At 41.6% G+C, this 20719-nt stretch overlaps 1 protein-coding gene across 1 annotated transcript; it reads left to right on the top strand.

The window, feature by feature from the left end:
- The first annotated feature begins 638 nt into the window (after positions 1 to 638).
- LOC137804172 (cyclic nucleotide-gated channel beta-3-like) lies at positions 639 to 20191 on the top strand. The gene is made up of 35 exons (XM_068603237.1): positions 639 to 763; positions 884 to 989; positions 1512 to 1528; positions 1610 to 1709; positions 2656 to 2680; positions 2852 to 2936; positions 3223 to 3329; positions 3538 to 3589; positions 3914 to 3989; positions 4172 to 4196; positions 5864 to 6167; positions 6484 to 6636; positions 6743 to 6796; positions 8466 to 8500; positions 8856 to 9067; positions 9582 to 9612; positions 11475 to 11673; positions 11832 to 11846; positions 13387 to 13422; positions 13744 to 13842; positions 13981 to 14135; positions 14729 to 14953; positions 15616 to 15824; positions 16049 to 16099; positions 16219 to 16305; positions 16550 to 16614; positions 17276 to 17398; positions 17666 to 17807; positions 17949 to 18108; positions 18199 to 18296; positions 18440 to 18523; positions 18630 to 18748; positions 19009 to 19155; positions 19325 to 19520; positions 19622 to 20191. The coding sequence occupies exons 1-35, from the start codon at positions 639 to 641 to the stop codon at positions 19880 to 19882; spliced, it is 3978 nt and encodes a 1325-aa protein (XP_068459338.1). The 3' UTR covers positions 19883 to 20191.
- The last annotated feature ends 528 nt before the right edge of the window (positions 20192 to 20719 follow it).

Raw genomic sequence — 20719 nt, 5'->3', positions numbered from 1 at the left:
CTGCTGCGGTCAGTTATCTTGCAGGTTCGGTGACTCTTTGCTGAAGGGGATTATCTCAACTGCTTCATAAACTTTCACAGCGAACATTTGAGATCAAGGACAAGTGACACTTCATGCTGGCTCTGTAAATCTGTCTCTTTTTCTTTTTGTGTTCAATCAGTGCACTCGGCCAGTCAACAAGTATTTTCACTGTACATGTGTGACTCTCTGTCACCTGTTGCTAAAGTAGCTTATGGTGCGCTGCTGCCTGAGTTCACCTCTGACCCTCTACCTTTAGGTCTCTTCTGACTTCTGATGTCTATCTCTTCTCTGAGAAACTGGAGAAGGCTCTTTGATTAAATGTGAAAGAAACAACAGTCAAGAGAGACATTTCAGGTTAGATAAAAGGTTAAATGTCCTTCACCAGAGCTCATTAGCTCCAGTTAAGGGCCAGTTAAGGGTTTCTGTGTTTGAAACATGAAGTGGCTGCTTTCATGAAGACATTAGGAAAGAGTTATTATGAATTCACAGGCATTATCAACAATGTTTGATGAAGGGCTTTTGAGAGGCTAACTATGTGTGTGTGTGTGTGTGTGTGTGTGTGTGTGTGTGTGTGTGTGTGTGTGTGTGTGTGTGTGTGTGTGTGTGTGTTGAACAGGATGTTTAACTGGGTGGTGAAAGTGGTCCCGCAACTCCCTGAAGCTCCTGAAACAGATGACGCTGCTAAATCCACAGGAAAGCGTCCTCCACAGAAAAACAACACTGAGGAGACTTCAGAGGACAGGTAAACATTTCTTTCCACTAGTTTCTTTGTGTGTGTGTGTGTGTGTGTGTGTGTGTGTGTGTGTGTGTGTGTGTGTGTGTGTGTGTGTAAACATGCTGTCTTTCTTTGCCTCCTCTACAGCCAGGCGCAGACTGGAGTTTTAGGCTGGCTGTCTAATGGGTTCGTCAGCGCTCTGCCTCAACCTTCTAGTTCCCCTGGGCTCACCAGGTCCAACTCTGAAGTCAGGGTGAGTGGGTCGGGGTTTGAGCGGACATGTCGCCTATTCAGGTGGACATCAGGTCTTCTGGAAAAACATGTATGTACGCTAGTAAAGGATTCCAACCTGATGGTCAATATTTGGCTTTTATGAGCTGCCAGTTGCCAGCCCGTTATGTTTTCCTCAAAACAACTACTTTGAAGTCAAGTTGCTGCTTTAGACAAAAGGTGATCACGTTTTGATAAAACTTTAGAGGATACAGGCAACAACACTGCACTTTACAACTCTTAAAATACAGCACAGGCACGGGCCTTCTTATTTATTAATGTAATTTTAAAATGAAGGTGCACTGGGTTATAACGCCATGTGCATGCTACATATTCTCTTGAAAAGCCATTTGATCAAAGGAACTATGTCAGGAGACATTGCAGTATTACTTTAATTATGGATAATGGATACAAAAACAAAATAGGATTAAAGGAGATTTGCAGTAAACTCTCTTTGTCTTCTTCATTTGTCTCATTCTTTCTTTCTTTCTTTGCCATCCCACAGTCAGGAGAGGAAGAAAGGTACAGTGTGCTTAGATAACGGTGCATATTTGATACTAAATACATTCTTTAAAGGTAAATTACATTTGTTAATTATTCCAGGTCTGGGGTGATAGGCTGGGTCACTCAGAGTCTGACCAAGGTGTTGCCTCAGCCTGATGAAAAGTACAAAGAGACTGACACCAATGAGGAGCACACCGAGGTGAGACACAAGGACTTCTTCATGATACAGATTAAACTTCACAACACCAAATCAATATCTTAATTACATTCGTACTGCCACAAAATCAGAACCACAAAACAAAAAACAAGCATTTAAATAATCCTTTAACATCCAAACATGGAGGAATACACTAAGAAACTACAGGTAGACTAGAATTTTTTTTTCTAGAGGTCAAGGTTCAAACATAATAGGAACAGCGTGTTTCATGTCAATCAGTTAGTTAAAGCTCAAGTAATTCATCCAAACAACAACAAGACAAGCCTTGCCTTGGGCCTGTGTGACACTATACTCAAGCAACTTAATACTGTCCCACAAGCGTAGAAGGCTAGTTGTGTGGATTAAGTTTATAAAGGCATCAGCAGGGGGTTTAGCAGGTTAAACTCCTCCATTAACTTCACTGGATTTAAACCAGACTCTTCATGTGGCAACCCTCTTACCTGGATCCTCGAGCCTCTGCAGGCATCCCCTAATTCAGTCATTTCATGACATGTTGCCAGAAGTTAAATATTTATATGAAGGAATAATCCAAGAGAAAATCACAGATTTTCGTTTTGCCCTGCTTGGCCCAACTTTCACTCCACATGCTGTACTGTAGGTGTGGTCATAACAGGGGCCCATGTGTGAGGTTTATTGCTCCAATGAGCATCATTTGTAGCCCACCCACACCACCGCAGGGGAAACGCACATCTGGCCTTTTGTGTGGACAAACCACAGACAACCATTAACTTCTGTGGGGATCACATTAACATTGGCCATACAGTAAAAAAAAAAAAAAAATGTATAAAGATGTAAAAAGAAAATGTATCTTAATTATTTATAAATTATATTATAATAATTCCAAAAAGAATGTGAGAAATGTAATACAATGCTGTAACCATAATCTGTTAGCTTGATTTAAAGTTTTATTTGATCTCTTTTGTCTTAGGTCTATGACGTAGAAGCAATGCCAGGTATGATTCTTCATCACTTGATTACATGTTTTGCCTATTAGCACAAAAGTCATGTTTGAAAGTTAAAATAATAGCTTATTTCTTATTTTATTTGTATTGATTAAATATCAATAATTTACAATCCTGACTGCTGAGCTGATCTGCTGCGTGTTGGTCTGGCTGTCTGTGTAGATTTTGATCCCCTCCCACACATCCCAATGGTGGAGATTGTGTCAGATGAGGAGTCGGAGGTAGAGCCTCCTCAGTTCACTCCAAAGTGAGTACAAAACACCTTTTACTACACATTCACTAAGATAAATCTGAACCCTCACACACACACCAAACAGCACCTGGCGTTTGATAGATCCCTTTGTCTTGGGGAGTCCAAAGCTGGATTTCAATGGACAATCTGAATCAAATACACACACACACACACACACACACACACACACACACACACACACACACACACAAACACACGCATACATATGAATAGGTAATTATTAGTAGTTAAAAGAACGATAAACATGTAATGGGCTAACATTTATTTTTTTCTGCTGAAGCGTGGTGAACTGGATAAAGCGGATGGTCCCTCAGTCCGTTATGCTGCCCCCTGGTGCTGTACCCTGTGACGCAAGCACCAAGCCATCCCGTTCCTCTCTGGACAAAGGTACACACACACATACTGACATACACACACATTATTGTGGTCCCAATGCACACCACATGGGCATGTGTTTACCCACAGCACAAACCTACACGCTCTGGCATCGAGACATAACTTACACACTACCACATTCAAATCGTTGTCGTACCTTTTCTGACTTCTGTGGATGGATTCTTGCTTTGTGCGCTGAACTTCTTTCTCTTCCTTCCAGTTTTATCTCCACCACCCGAGTCCCTCAGTGGAATCTCATTGGATACTGACAGGTTTTATCCATCTCTATCCTTTTTTTTATCACTCTCTTCATTCAAGATAAAATGACACTTCATAAAACACTATTGCAAATATTAGCTAGCTTGTAAAGCAGCGAGCGCTAACAAAGCTTTAGACCTTAGGTACTCCATCCATCCATCTTACAACAGTATGGACAACTGAGATGTCTACGCAGACAGACTTTATTAATGTGTTCCTTGCAAATTACCATCATAATTAAAGAGACTGGGATGTTGCAAAATGGCTAAATGTATAACTTGTGTCTAAAGTGTGCAACAGTTGAAGTGCATGCTGTTAACTGGTTTGTCTCCTGACAGTGTGGTTGGCTGGTTCGTCACAGGACTCGGCCTGAAGTTGCCTCAGCCAGCACTTCCATCCAAAGATAATTCTGAGGTAACTTTTGGGAATAAATAAATACATAGTTCCTTCTCTTCTTCTTGTCGTTTAACCCTTTCAACCTTTCCTTGTCGACTGTCGTTTATGATTTGTGTTGTCACTTACATTTTTCTAGAACTATATTTACAGCGAATCAACTTATCACATTTATTTATTTATTTTTAAACTTTTGTTCTCAGGGTGCAACTGAAGTTCTTCAGAAAGGTGAGTTTTAAGTTTTAGTCAATTGATAATATTTTCCGGGAAGTCATTAAAAACCTTTTGCACACTGACCATTTTCTTGTCAGTATTGCTGTTGCCGAATGCCACAATTCACAGTTCACAGTTCAATTGAGTCAATCAAGTGTGTTTCAGAGCATAAAAACACATCTCTTTAATAATCTGAGGTGCACTTTATTCAAGTCCTAATTTATTAGGGGTAACTCTCGTGGATCTATGTAATATTTGGAAATTCTTTTACACGTGTTTTCCATTGAAGCGCCCTCTTGTTTTTCCCCCTATAGTTTATGAAGAGGTGTTTTGGTCGGACGGTCGGAGCCTAACTCAGTCCCTCTTCTCCTTCTGTTTCAGGGGGGAAGGCGCTGCGAGCCCCTTAAACAGCAGGAGGAGACGACTGGGGGACGCTCTGATTCCCAAACAGACAAATACTAATATACATATTGTACTGTTGGGAGAGCTGCAGGCGCTGTGCAACATGCAGCTACAGATCTAGAGGCAGCTGTAAAATACCACAAGAATATAGAGATATATTCAACTCACCTTACTGTACTTTGTACAGTTTCAAATGAATGTATTACAACTTAAATGTGTGCACTGATGTAGAAACTAAAAAGTGTACTGTATATCATGTCGCTAATTAGATGAGTTTTGGTCTTTGTGATTTTAATTTTGCACATGTTCTGTTTGACAGAAACATTTAGTGATTGCCATTTACATGAAACGACTGCGTTCACAAAATATTGCAGAGTGAATATTTTATGTGAATTTATTGTGCTTTAAGCTATGGCAATGTACCCGTTACAATATATTCATGTTGCCATTTTTGTTTGTCTCTTTTTATGATACAGCAACAGGTGATGAAAAAAAGATGATTAATTCATTCATTTAGACAAAACAATAATTACAGCGCGATATGTCTTCCTCATTCAATTAACATTTATTTGTAACTAATAATAAAATGGCAGCTATGTTAATTTATGATCGTGTTATCTTTGGACAAAGTATAAACTATATTGGTATTTATACTTTTTAAAATGTATTATATTATTCATTCATTTTTATATGTCCCAATCATTAAAAATCTGCTACTTATTGTGCTCCTAGAAAGTTGTGTTTAGTTGTGTTTTGATCATGAGGTATATTAGAGGTTGCACTCACAAACAGACTTAAACGTAAGAATAGGCCAATTTGATCCATTGGACTGGTTTCTATGTTGAACTGTGAAATGTGGCCTGAGGATGTAGTGTGGTTTTGTCTCAGAAGGTTTGACTTCATTTGAAAGAACAATAATTTGCTCACATTGAAAATATGTTGACTGTCTTACCAACAAGGTGGTGGAACACATTCATGTAATTTCACACTGTGATGTTACTACTACAGGACTAATAAAGATTTAATGTGAAATGATTTCATGTGGTTGTCTTATCAGTAACACCTTTACCTCCTGAATATTCCACATATGTGAGTGAGCATGTCTTTGAGTACTGCACCTGTATTATAAACAGTCCTGCCTGCAATCCTTTTTAGTATTTACAGTATATATAAGTCATAATTTCAAATCCAGCTTATAAAGTTTGTCTGTTTTTTTCATATATCCATGACCAACATTTCCAATGTCAACACACAACTCGGTGCTCGTCACCCTCTTGCAGCTTCAATCAAACTCAAACCTGACATGGTACTAGAAGACGTGGACTCAGACAACGAGGGCCAACAGAAACATAAAGACCAGTCCGGCGCCGCAGCGCCATCCACACCCCCCGCTTCACCATCACAGGCAGCAGACCAGCAGCAGAATGCGACACAGCAGACACAGTCCAACCCAGAGCCGGAGCCGTCAGAGAGCGGGGGAAGATCTCAAGAAGACGCCGAGACCCAGACGGGCCGCTGGACGCCGTTCATCGAGAACATCAGGAAAGAGGCTGAAGGTGTTGCTATGGCTTCCATGGAGGAACGGTAAGATGGGTGGAGTGCAAGGAAATGAATGGAGATGGTCAGAGCTGCAGTCTGTCACAATGTTTAAGTCACTTTGGTATTTATTCCTACGGAGGAGTCACAATACTGGACCCTAACTGTACCAGTATTTTAAGTGAAGCCAACATAACATTTTCAGTAACATAGGCATCAATTAAGAGCCAGAGAGTTTTTGCTGTGTGATCTAAATTCACTGCAAGAAGAAAGAAGACTCTTTTCATGCCACACTTTTTTTTTTTTACACTTTATAAACATATTCCGCACAGCACCATCAGATCAGTGTGTCCTGTCTCTCTAGTCTGCTGCAGGAGCGCATAGAGATGACACGGGTGGCTGAAGAGGTGGCCAGAGAGACAGCTGAGATGGCCGTTAGACAGATGGCCAGTGAGGGGCAGTCCATTAACCTCTCACTGGGGAGCAAAGATCTGCTGCAGGAGGAGCCTGAAGTCGAGTAAGAACTTGTGTTCAGTTAGAGAGAAAGTGTTTGTTTCAGAATTTCTGTGTTTTGCCGAGCATCCTTGTGAAGTGATGTGACACTTTGTGTTCTCTGTGACCAGGCTGCCAGAGCCACAAGAAGAGGAGAGCGAAGTGGATCACAGTAAAGTCACAGAGTAAGAATGCATATCGTCTTACCCACCCTCAACTTCCTTGAAATCCTTTGTTGGACCCTCGGCTTACTTTTAGTCTTTCAACTGGAATTTGTTACATCATTTTGCTCTTATACAGTGAGAGAGAGAGAGAGAGAGAGAGAGAGAGAGAGAGAGAGAGAGAGAGAGAGAGTTCTGAACTTAGAAACTATCCTGATGACTTGATTCCAAGAAAAAAAGCATACAAGCTGCATTTATTGTTGCAATGAGTGAAGGATTTAAAATGACTTTATAAACTGTTGAGTAGTTCAAACTGGAACATCGGTAATAAGATGATCATGTGTTTAAATGTGCAAAGTACCTCCAACTATCAGATCAATTTAGTGAAAAGTACAGTCGAGTAAAGAAATGCTGAGAAAAAAAACTAAAGTAAAGCGCCAGCTGGGGTGCAAGAAGCATGAAAGTGTCCCCAGTTCCACTACCAGTTGTTCCCAGTCTGATCCAACAGTCATTTGGCTGTCAGGCCCCAAATCCCGTGGGATCTCGTTATAGGATCTGCCTCAGCATCACACGACCGTGCCATAGCAACCACAGCTTCCGTTGACAACGGCAGATCTCCCCCCACCCGCCTCATCATGGTTACCCCGGTAACAATGTGCACCTGCTGCTGCTGGTTTGCGTCTGGAGACGCACGCACGAGGGGAAATGATGGACGGAGAGATAACGGGGCATTTATATTGTTGTTGTTCTTCTACAATGTGTAAAAGCTCCTGATCTGGTTCACTTGACCTCAGAGTTCTTGGTTCTTATCGTGTCTCAACGCTCGTGAAGCATTTTGTGTGTCGACTGCTGACGATTAACGCACGTGAATACTGACAGAGAAAGTGAGTATCTCGTGACGCCATCATCGTGTTTAGATATTGGACTAATGTATGTTGTTAAATAAATGACGTTGACCTGTAATTTAACCCTAACTTTATGACGTAATGAGCGTCACAGGCCGAAAATCTTGCCTGTCAAAGCTGGTCAGAAAGTCAGTCGTTTTGCTAACAACGGGGAGAGAACAGCAACAAGCTGACATTGAGTAAAGTTAAGCTTCCACGTGTTTCCACTGCTAAATGCAATGTGAGTCAGGATGTAACCTGTGTCTTCTGTTTCTAACTGTTATTCAATAAATACTAAGTGAGTAGACAACAAAATTGATTTTAAAAACTTCTACATTCTGCCTTTTATAACCAGCATGAATGCGGTCTACAAAATAAAAAGTCACCGGTGCCAACATTGGGACATTAATTAAACATATCACATATTGTGTGCTACTACTGCAGATAATAAATCATATCATTTCTGTAATATGCAGCCAGGGCTTTAAGACAATTTGAAAAGTGCGCCACATCCAATTTTCATGTCTCCACCCTAAAACCACTGCAGCCAAACAATTTCAGAGTGTGCAAACCAGATTCAATGAGCCACACAAATACACTGTATATGTCTGTTTATGTTTGCAAATGTTGTTAAACTTTCCAAAATAGCTGTAGATGCCCCCTAGAAATACCATCCTTTTCATCTATGCAGTCTGTCAACTGTCATTTATTGGCTCTAGTTACTGAGCAGTGGGCTCAATGTGGAACCTCTGCCAGACACAGTGGGATGTGATTTATCCAACTCCTTTGTCACCTGTCTTGTCCCGCAGAACTGAACCTGGTCTTGCTGAGGAGACAGAGGAACCTATCACTGAGGAACCTATCACTGAGGAACCTATCACTGAGGAACCTACCACTGAGGAACCTATCACTGAGGAACCTATCACTGAGGAACCAGGTCGAGAACTTTTCCGCCAGTGCAATTTCTTTTCTTTTCTTTTAAATGGCAGTTTAGTTCCCTTCGATACTGCCATTAGATTGTAGAAAAGAGTCACAAAGTAGCATGACGTACAGACTTTTCTTTTCTTTTTTTTTAAAATAATATCTCAATTCTGTTTGACCCCTACACTTTACATATTGCTGTAGTATTTGCATAAGAAAGATGTATGTTTGTGTTCTAATGGTAAAATCTCTTGAAATCTATACTTAAAACACAAATGTAGAGCCAAAAGAGGAAGCAGAGCCACAGCAGACCTCCCCCTCTCCACCTCCAAGTCCTGAACCAGTTCAGATCTCTGAGCCTGAAGCAGAAGCAGAAGCACAAGCAGAGACTAAGACCCAGGAAACCCACTCAGAAGCGAAGCCTGTGACCCAGCAGCCTCAGAAAGCAAAGGAAGACGGTCAAAGCGCTGCCGTTGAAGCTGGTGAAAAAGTAATGTCCACGAGTTTACCGTGCACAGTGATGAATGGTTCACCTCATGACCCATGTGACTGTCATACACATGGCACTTTCATTTGAGCTTCTGCACTGCCTGACCTTTTTGAGGAATATCATTTTTCATATATAAATTCCTTTTTTTGTGGGTTCTTTGACTCTACTGACCTTTTTTGTTTGTTTCTTTTCCTTCCCCGCCCTGTCCTTTCACGTCTTACTTTAAAAACAACCTTAATCAGCATTAACATAACAGATAACATCCGATTATAAATCAGGCACATGTTTAAGCTTTCTGGTAAAGAATCCTTTCCCTCCTTTCCACCTGTTTTACATTATCTTATCTTATGAAATCATCTGTTGGACTCTCATATGTTTAGCTCATGCAGGACCTAAAGGAGAAAATGATTAATTTAATTATTGAGCCTCATTGTCGTTCATACACATTTGTCCTCTCTGAACTCAACTGATGCTCACCTCTGCCATTCATTCATGTACTTTGTGTTTCTTGTAGGAGGAAGAAGCTACTGGGGACGACTGTGGTGGTATGTACTTTTCTAATGTGTTGTTTTTTTCTTCCGTATATGACTGTTGTTAGAGCTGCTTTATTACTGCTCTGATTAGGATGGCCGTTTGTGTTTAACTCACAAGCTGCTTAACTGGCTGCTGTTTTGCATGCATCTCTACATCCGGACTGCTCCCACTACGTTGATGTCAGTGCTGTTAGTGTAAATGTTGCCTGGCAACTGCAGGCCATGGTCATTATGTGATCTTCTTGTCTAGAAGAAGTCTGACTTTGTCATTCAGACAGACCACGCTGCTGTTTGCCTGTCTACTGAAGCCATCTCCCACTTTGCTTGAATTCTGCCTGACTGTATATCTGCCTGTCTCCTCTGTAGCTCCCGTCAGCTGTGATGCATTTAAGAGCTGCCTGATGCGCATTCCTCACACCTCCGAGTGCCTCGGCAACATCAACGCGTTCTTCAAAGAGAACGGCATCTCCACTCCCAAAATACCCTCCATGCCTAAGCTACCCACGCAGCTCTCTGATGTTACCAAGTTCTTACCCACCCTCCCCCCTGAATTGCACCAAGAGTTCTCCCAGATCCGACTCACGCAGATCCCCCGAAATTTCTTCCAGACTGTGACTGAGTTCTTGCCCAAAACCTCAGAGGGTTCAGTCGGCCTCAGTCTTCCCCAGAGCTTTTTAAACATCCCGCAGAAGCTCTCCCAGTTTCCCAGCCGAACACAGCAGTACTTCCTCAACATCCAGAACCGCCTCAACAGCCTTATGCCTCAAGATGCCTAAGAAACAGCAACAGCAAAAACAGCAGCAACACAAGAATCCGCAAGATGTTGAACTGAACCGGCTCGTCCGACACTCCCCTCTCCCTCCTCGCCACCATCCGCAGCTCCAGTCCCGCTCCCCCTCTCCATCCTCCCCCAATGGTAGCACCCTTGAATTGCCCAATGTCCCATCATACCCACGCCTGCCACCAATTGTCAGCCCCCCATCAAAGCAGCTCAACTCACCGTCCCGCCAGCTTTCAGGTCTCTCTAACCCAGCGTTCTTCATTGAAGATGACTCAGACATTTCAGCAATACGACCCACAGGTGACTCTGCAGGAGTGGAAAGTTACATGTATTTCTTCTCGATACCTGAACTCAGCCAGAACATGTCATAAACAGTTGCCTTATAATATCTAGCATCAGGATCAACAAGCTCTAATGTTAACGTACAGCTGATTGCTAAACTATAACAAAAAAATATGCAAACAGTAAATGATCAACTGAGTTCAGATGTCATGGTGAATTTACTGAAGGTGTGTTCAGGATCATGAGTAGCGGTTTTGTGTTGTGGTGGAATTTTGTAAGTTTTTGTGTTGTCTCGGTCTGTCATTTCTCAAATAACATCAGACAGGTTGTGAATAAAGCAACACAAATTATTTGGTTGCCATTTGATAAAAACAAACCTATATGACTGCCGTCCACTTCCATACCTTTGTTACAGTCTGTAACAAAGCTTAGACAATGCATCAGAGGAAGCAGTACTCTGACTGGTGATATTAAATGAAGACGATAGAATTGTGCCAGTGTACCATGAGCCTGATTAGCTCGACTGAATGACTTACACATGAGTGTAATCTAATAGTCGAGTCCTCTGGGCTATCAGGGCACTCTTATACATGGATACATGGCCTAGTTCACAGGTGGATCCTCCTGCATTAGTCTGGTAAATCTGCTTCTCTCTCACACTGTCTTGCCTCACCTTTGCTTGGTATTGTCACGTGCTTTGCCCCAGGCAGTGCTCTATGACTGTCCTATTTGTGCTAAATACACATATATCATACATATCATTTGCCAGGCTCTTTATTAATCAACGAAACCTATTTTTCAACCTTTCCAGAGAGTTCTAGCCTCAGCCTTCGTCCAGCAGTCAATGTAGAGGATGTCGACTCAGACCATGAGAAAGGAGGAGGAAGAGGAGGAGCAGGAGGAGGAGGAGGAGTGGAGGAACAGAGCACCATCCCCCAAATCCTCAACCCCCAGGACCCTAAAATCACAACCCTCACTGTCCCTGTGACCCCCTCCGGAGGTCGTCAAAGGTACAACAACACTTCTTACCACTTACCAAATATGTTTTTTAATTTTTCACATATTACGTTTTACAAAGCTATTTTAGATATTAAAAACAGATCATCAGGGTGGGCGTTACACTATTTTTTAAAAATCTTTTCCTCTTCCTACATGCTTTCATCTACAGTAAAGGAGATAAAGAGTAAGACAACTGCATGGATGGTTTGAGTTGTAGTGCTTCTTCTTTCAACAGTCATTATTCTTTTCCTCCCGTGAAACCACACACGCATAGCATATATGCATTCAAGAGAGGAATGCAAAGTGACATCATTAGGATATGTTATTTGGGTTAAGGCACAATCTTTACAATTTTCAAGTGAAGGATTTTCAACCAAAATGAGATTAGATTAAATAACGCAACATTGAGAAGATTATAAATTACAAAACAGTTGCTGATAAATTACTAATAATTTCAGCTATAGAATTATGTTTTATCATCATTTATGGTTTTAAATGACCATTAAATGTATCATTTTGGGTTAAAATTCTTCATGTTTTCCCTGCGCTTAGTGCCGTTTGATATGGATCTACTGCCCTCTACTGTCTGTTGTGCGCTCTGGATTTCAGTTGTCCTGCAGAAACATTGTGCGCTGCTTAGGAACATTCTAAATATCTTTCTGTTTGGTCCCACGGTTGTGAAATTTTACTGCACATAAACAACAGTGAGAACTGCCAAAATGGCACACATAAACAAATCAGCACAAACCGTTTATGCAGAGCACAGTTTGTGAATCATTGTGGAGTTAAATTGTTTGTGTTGTTTTGTGTTTGTGTGTTCTGTTCACTGTTGCATGTTTTTCACAGATTTGTGTTGTTTTTGTCTATTGTGTGAATATTGTCATAATATAGCAAAAGTCAAATAAATGGATGCATCACAATCTCCCACTTGTATTATTCCTCTGTCACCTACCAGTAGACATGGATGGATTACCTAACGGGGGCCTTCCAGGTAGGGGCCAGGGTCCTGACTCATAATGGTGCTGAAAAAAAAAACAAATTACATAAAGAGATGGAAAATGACCAGGGATAAACATACATTTGGAAAAAATATAGATGTAAAACAATTACAGACATGCAGAACAACCACAAAAAATATGTTACACAATCACGTAGTGAAACGTTAAATGACTAAAAGGTAGCTGGTAAATGACTACAAGAAGAAAAAAGAAAGCATTATCTGAAAGAGAGGACAAAATGTCTAAAAATAGATGTGAAAACACCCCAAAAAGATACAAAACAATCAGAGAGATGCCAACTGATCACAAAGATATGCAAAATTACTGAAATAGACACGCTACAAATTAGATGCAAAACAACTGCACTTGAGTGTGAAATCACTCAAAGTAAACTCTTTGAGTTTGAAAGTCCTTCTCCTTTGCAGACCGGGTGGGAGGCCCCTCACATGTCTGTGCCCAGGGCCCGTTGTCCCATAATCCATCCATGCATTTGAAATATAGTAGGTAATCTTCACTTGTCACCTGTTTCTTGGATTAATAACATGCCTTCCCTGGCACACACTCCACACTCTCTCTCTCTCTGTCTGTCTGTCTGTCTGTCTGTCTCTCTCTCTCTCTCTCTCTCTCTCTCTCTCTCTCTCTCTCTCTCTCTCTCTCTCTCTCTCTCTCTCTCTCCTGATCCCTTTTTCTTGAACACACACACTCTTCTCTGACCATCCCTGGCAGTAGTGGAAGGAATCGTAGGACTATCTGGACAAAGAAGTAAGATATCAACCCTTGTTAAAAACTCTATTGACTCATGTAATATCCATCTTTTGCTCTATCCACACATTGTGCTGCCCAGTAATGGATCTAAAGTGGATGTAATCCATAGCCACTTATTAATCTTTTCTCAATCACTCATTATGCACAGGAGGCAGAACTTATCTTATAATGTATGTACATAATTTGATTAACAACATGTACACATACTGCCACATCGCAGTGGACTCTAGTTTGACAAAATGAAGCAATAATATAAGTTCAGCAGCACTGCCTCAAAGTTGAACCAATGATGTTGCTGTCTCTACTTCACTTAAACAGTAGGACCCTTCATTCTCAAAGTGAAGAAGATGATGACGAAGGCGGCCTCCCTGTCAGAGCCTGGCCCAGCCAGTCCAGCCTGCACAATTCAGATGACATGTAAGCGCTGTGTACACGCACACACACACACACACACACACACACACACACACACACACACACACACACACACACACACACAACAATAAAATGCATTTTGGAGTGCTGATATGATATAAGTTTTTTTTTTATTCCAAGACTGAAAGAACGTCCAGCATCTTCAGCCAGTCAGACCAGTACAGTGGTCAACGAGCGTCTGCAGGAGCTGGTCAGGATGTTTAAGGAGAGAACAGAGAAGGCAAAAGAGAAACTTGTTGAACTGGAGAGCTCAGATGAAGACAGCATCGTCCCCTGTGAGTTAACATCTCTGTCTCTCCTTCACCGCTATACAAAAACGTAGTGCGTTGGTCTTTGGTGCCGCGAAGGACACACAGCTCAAAACCTTATACAAGTGGTGCGTCGATTATAGATAGTGTATTTTATTTCCCAGTTCAAAGTCAGCCTTGTCCAGTCCAAAAAATGTCTTCTGACTGAAGTCATAGCCATTATGACAGCTTGTCTTCTTGTGTCAGTAACACAGCATGCTTTCTGGCACAAGTGTTTTCAGGGTGAACAACACTCAGAAAAAGACAATGTCAGAGCAAATAATGGATTCAATTATTACAAATAATACACATGATGTCCTTTCTAGCTGACAAGGGTGCCATGTGGCTTCAAAAGGTTTGTGAATCACGGATTCAAGATTAAGCCTTGTTTCTAGCTTGATATCATTCATTGTACATAGTATACATTTAGTAATAGAGAAGGTGTGCAGATCTAAATTGAATATTTAGGACAAATTTGCATTGCACCATTTTAAAAAGAGTAGTGTGCACACTGACTTTTCCTTCCTCAGAGTATTTATTGAAGCAAATGTTTTGCTGGTTCCCCTTTCACTTCCCTTCAGCTCCTCCTCACACTGCAGCTCCTCATCCTGCTCCTGGAGCCCAGCCAGTGGACGAAGGAGAGAAGGAGGCACAGGCAGGTCCATCAGGAGGAGGAAGGGTAGGAGGAGGAGTGGAGAGTGGGGCAGAGGAGCAGCAGTCCAGCCGCTGCTGCAAGGTGAAATCTCCCCGGTGGATACAGGCTTGTGTGCACTACCGCTTCCCTGCCAGCATCGACCCTTTCACCAGTGAGAATCCAGCCGAGCGCCACCCGCTGCCCCCTGCTGGGCTGCACTGTCCAGTAGAATCTCCTTTTCCTAAACTAAATGAATGACTAACTCTGGTAGCTCCTCATTTGTCAGCCACACTTTTCTGGCAAAATGTTTAAAATAACACATTGATTCAAATGTATTGAGCTGCCTAAAGCTCATCCAAAAGTCAACTGAAGAAACATTTAGTCATGTATTACATTTTGTATCTAGTCTGTTAATATGCAACCAGAATGCAATGATTAAACATCATGAGGTTTGAGTAAAGGAGAATCAGCTGCACTATCTTGTTCCTATAAATACACCTGTCTCCTGATCATCTGTCGTTTGCCCTTTTCTCTTCCCTTTTTTCACATTTGTGAAAACTTTGTGAGCCAGGCCATTTTTCTATCACCATTCTGTCCCTTTTAGCATAAAAACAATTTCCAAATTATGCAAATGTTGCTTTGCAGTACAGATTAGATGTTCTATTTGCTTAAACAATAGCTGGTGCTAGCGTAGTGACCATCACTTCTTCTGTGAACACTGAGTAATTTCTGTCTTTCCTTACTTTCAATTTTCCTGTTGTTAATTTTCCTTCAATTTCTTCCCCTCTGTCTCTCCCACTCTGTTCATCCTCTCCCCTTTGGCTTTCTCCTTAGATCGAATGTACGTGCTGTGGATGTTTTTGGTCGCTCTGGCGTGGAACTGGAACGCGTGGTTCATCCCAGTGCGCTGGGCTTTCCCCTACCAAACTCCAGACAACATTTATTACTGGCTGCTGATCGACTATCTGTGTGACCTCATATACATCCTGGACATCAGCATCTTCCAGCCGCGCCTGCAGTTTGTCCGTGGAGGGGACATAGTGGTGAGTGGAAACGTTATAATCCTGGTCGTTATAAACAGCTGTGTTCATTATATTGATAGAATATCAAGGTCAGAAAACACGAAGGTTATGTCCTACAATAAGTCAATAACGTAATTATTGTTACAGGCCCAGCTAAATAAATACAATGTCAGTTTAAGACCATAAGACAGTTATCAATTTAACAGGATCTTAATGTATATCTGCGGTTATGTCTTTTTTTACAGTGTGTCAAAAAAGACATGAGAAAGAATTACATGACAACCAAACGATTCAAAGTAAGTAACCAGAGCTGAATGAAAACACAGTTTTAATTGTATTCAGCTTTACTTATAATATTGAATCAATCTTCTCGAAAGCAATTCAGTGAGTGAGGTGGCACCTTCTGGTTTTTCAGTTTGATGTTGCCAGTCTTGTTCCCCTGGAGCTCTTTTATTTTAAAACTGGCATCAACCCTCTCCTCCGCTTACCCAGACTGCTTAAGGTGAGGTTTACTATGATGTATTCAACCAACCTTCTGGTGACCAACAAACTTTCCATCTTAAATGTACTTATCTGCTACACACAACAAATTCACACTGATGGCACCCGTACAAAGGGGAACTTAATTTACAAGGCTCTATGTATTGGTTTTGAGAAATCAGGTTGCAATTAGTTAGATTTTACTTTTTCAAATGTCTGATAAACATGTTTTTTTTCTTTTTTCTGTTCTATCAATGCCTCTCTAGATCAACTCCTTCTTTGAGTTCAATGGGCGTCTGGAGGCCATCTTGACCAAAGCCTACATCTACAGGTCAGCTGAGGCCTGATGGTATCTCAGACTGCATTCACACTAAATCAAGCATTGCGCTGATTGGCGCTGCGTTGTGCGGGGGTTTGGGAGTGTCAATTAAATCAGCTGTTCTTAACCACACATCAGGATGTAAACATGATGGCTAGCTAGCATGACAGGTTAGCTAACACTCCCTCAGATACAGTGATGTTTATAATGAAAGAGTTATTTGGTAGCCAAAATATGACCCTGAGTACATTCAATTTGGATAATGACAGGCAGTGATGGGTGAATGTAAAGCTAATATGTATTAAGGTCATAACAGTGGCATACCACATATTTACCACCCTGTGTATTTTTTTTCTCTCATATCTGTCAGTTTTTCCATTTTTTTAAAAGGTCGTTCTCAGATTATTATTTTTTGAACAATCAGAAGTTAAGTTACAAAAGGTTGAGAACACTTGACTTCAATTGTCTATTTGAGTGACAGTTTTGTGATTGGCAACATGTGCGTGACGTTGGCTGAGTGGGAGGACGGGTGTGTTCAGTACAGGAGAGTAAATGCAGCCTCTCTGTATCCTTCCGTTGTCATCCTTCCTTAGACTAACTCAGACAAACAAATTATTGGTTTGGGGTATTCAGTTTGTGTAAATGCGTTGCTCTCTCACTCTTTGTCTCTCAGAGTGATCCGAACCACCACCTATCTCCTTTACTGTCTCCACTGTAATGCTTGTCTTTACTATTGGGGCTCGGCCTTCACGGGAATTGGATCAACCAAGTGGGTGTACAATGGTGAAGGCAACAGGTTGGTAGGATACAAACACACACAAACCACACACGGTCAAAAAAGTCAACAGCTTTTTAGTGTTTTAGTTTTGAGGGTTAGGATGGAGGTTTAAATGGCATTGGCAGGTGCTCTTCAGATAAAAACAGACATGTCAGATCCAAAGGAGCAAAGTGAAGGCCAATGAGGAAGATGTCAAGTCATGTAATGTGTGACAATCACACAAATCATACAGTATACCACCATGGTCTATTCCAGTTGCATCTTTTCATTTTCATCTCTGCTCAGTTACATTCGCTGTTACTACTTTGCTGTGAAGACCCTGATCACCATTGGTGGTCTGCCAGACCCCACAACCCTGTTCGAGATTGTCTTCCAACTCATCAACTACTTTGTCGGAGTCTTCGCCTTCTCTATCATGATTGGACAGGTAGGCATAGAAGACATTTGTGCTTTCCACCTTCCACATACATTTCACCTTAACATCTCTGGTGTGTTATTCTTTTCATACGTCATAAAGGTCTTTGTGCGAAGGTGGCGTTAAATTAACTAATGTGTTTTGATCTCTCAGATGCGTGACGTGGTTGGTGCAGCTACAGCAGGTCAGACCTACTACCGCACATGTATGGACAACACTATCAAATATATGTCCTCATATCGCATACCCAAAGACGTGCAGAACCGTGTCAAAACCTGGTACAACTACACTTGGCAATCACAAGGCATGCTGGGTAAGGAGAGCACTCTCTGTGCTCATTCATACATATATTTTTACATGTGAGCTTTCAGTCACTCTGTTCCTATCACTGTCCCCCTTCCAGATGAGCAGGAGCTGTTGACTCAGTTGCCAGATAAAATGCGTCTGGACATTGCTATAGATGTCAACTACTCCATCGTCAGCAAAGTCCCTCTTTTTCAGGTAGGAAGTCAGACCGTCTCATCCTAATGAAAACAGTCTTACTGCGAGGCCAGATGAGTTGTTAAGCTAGTGCACTCAGCCATGTAGAGATCAACAAGAGATCAAGGTTTCCTCTTGTATTTCTTTGCCCTTCCTCTTGACAGGGTTGTGACAGACAGATGATCTTTGACATGCTGAAAAGCCTGCGCTCTGTTGTCTACCTGCCTGGGGATTATGTCTGCAAAAAGGTAAAAGGCAAACTCCCTTGGGTTTTGTTTGTAGAAGACAACCATATGTGGCAACTTTTTATTAATTGTGTTGCTCTCTCATCTGCCTCTCTTTTCTCTCGCTCAGGGCGAGGTGGGTCGGGAGATGTACATCATAAAGGCCGGGGAGGTGCAGGTGGTTGGAGGTCCGGATGGGAGGACAGTGTTTGTCACTCTAAGAGCAGGATCCGTCTTCGGAGAAATCAGGTGAAGAGATTTTCACAGGTGGTGATTGGTGGAATTTCTTTTCAATATTAAAAAAAAACAGGATTTCTTATCCATCTAAGCTGCCATCTCTGACAACTAACTTAGAACAGGAAAAAGGTTTTGCACAAGGTTTGGTTCTAAATATCGTTGCATTGAATCCCCAAAAGTTACAAAGTTTAGCTGATCTCTGCATTCCTGAAGTTAAAAGGTCAAAAATAGTGGAAAATGTATTTTTTAACCATAATTTCTCTGATTGGCAGTTTGCTCGCAGTAGGCGGGGGTAACAGGCGCACGGCTAATGTTATCGCCCACGGATTTGCCAATCTCTTCATCCTCGACAAGAAAGACCTGAATGAGATCCTAGTCCACTACCCCGAGTCCAAGAAACTGCTCCGCAAGAAGGCCAGGTCAAACATCAATGAAAGCACAATAACAATTATCCGAAGACATCACTGTACTTTCTGCTTTGTATATAACAATATGTCCTGCTCAGATGGAGTAGGGCCACCCAACAAGAGCTTTGTTCCTTGGTCTGCTTGTATGTAATTATTACTGAAGTCTGTTACTGTCTTACAGGAAGATGCTTACCAAGGGAAAGAAACCTGAGCCCAAAGAAGAGGTGAAGGATCCCCCGCAGGTCCCGGCAGCCCAAGTTAGACCGGAAACACCCAAACTGCTGAGAGCAGCCCTGGAGATGTCAAAGAAATCTGGACTTAAAGGAGCTCTGTCTAAAGTCAAAGAGAAGAAAAGCAAGTCTAATGTCTCATTACAGGTAAACATAACAAACCAAAGATTTGATGTATGCACATATGGCAGAGACAAAAAAAAACATCTTCTTTAAAGGGTAATATTAATCTCTTCTCTTATTTTCAGCCCTCCTTCTCCTCCTCCTTGCCTCCTCCATCCCCCACCTCCAGCTCTGGACCTGACAGAGACGTGGACACCCCATCACCCATCTCGACAACTTCCACCTCCCATTGCCCAAACAACAACAACAACAACAACAACAGCAACGACTCTGCATCACGGTGCCACGGTGACGCAGATGAAATGCTCACCGGGGACCAAAGAGAGGAGGGAGTCAGCGGGGTTGATGGGAACAAAGGGGGGAAGAGGAAAGGAAAGAAGTTGTGATAATTATTTTAAAGAACAGCAAGAGAAATGCATGACGATCCCTTAGAGAAGGGAAATCGGAGCGATCAAAGGGGAATGAAGAAATGCTCTCTTTAAAGGGAAAAAAGAGGAATAAACAATGTGTCTTCTTTAAATTGACAGAATGGGGGAATGAAAGAGAAAAGAGTTGTTGTTCATGAACACATACAAAACTGCTATGTCATCTCATTGCAACAATATCAAGGTCACACTGTATTCCACTCTGACCCATGACCATAAACCACTTATATCCTTGTATGCCACTATATTTTGTCACTTTTGTGTCAAATGTCATCAATATAACATCGATGAGCTGCGTTAACCACCAAGGTAAACACGTACTGTGTTTACCCTCATTGATCTCATCTTCATGATGCCATTCCTCACCTGGTTAACTCTTCAGAATTCAAAGAAATCTTCATCATCTACACTGAGTTTAATTGCCTCAGTTCAAAAGTAGTGATGACGATGAATGGATTCTGTGTGGGATGGCATAGTTAGACCACAACTGTGACCTTAGATCAGTCTTTTCTATGGAACTCAACTTCTTGTCTTTCCAAAACATACAAAAATGATTTTGCTGTTGTTGTTTGCTGACTGTTGAATTCTTTCGTAAACTTGAAATAACAATTTGCCTTACATGTTTTTTGTCATTTACCTTTGTGTTTTGTTGCTGTGAGTAGCTTGTACGGTTGATGTATTTACAAGTGGGTCTGAACAACAGCACAGACCTAGTAAACCGGTATGTAAGATTGTAACATGATCTTGTGTACCTCCATCATAAGATATGTTACAAATCATGTTGACAGGTCCTTGTAA

Source organism: Clinocottus analis, unplaced genomic scaffold (assembly GCF_023055335.1).
Source record: "Clinocottus analis isolate CAN_PGR_092001 unplaced genomic scaffold, fCliAna1.0.p SCAF_6, whole genome shotgun sequence".
NCBI lineage: Eukaryota > Metazoa > Chordata > Actinopteri > Perciformes > Cottidae > Clinocottus > Clinocottus analis.
The sequence above is the reverse complement of the archived record's forward strand: the minus strand, read 5'-3'. Positions and strand labels throughout refer to the sequence as shown.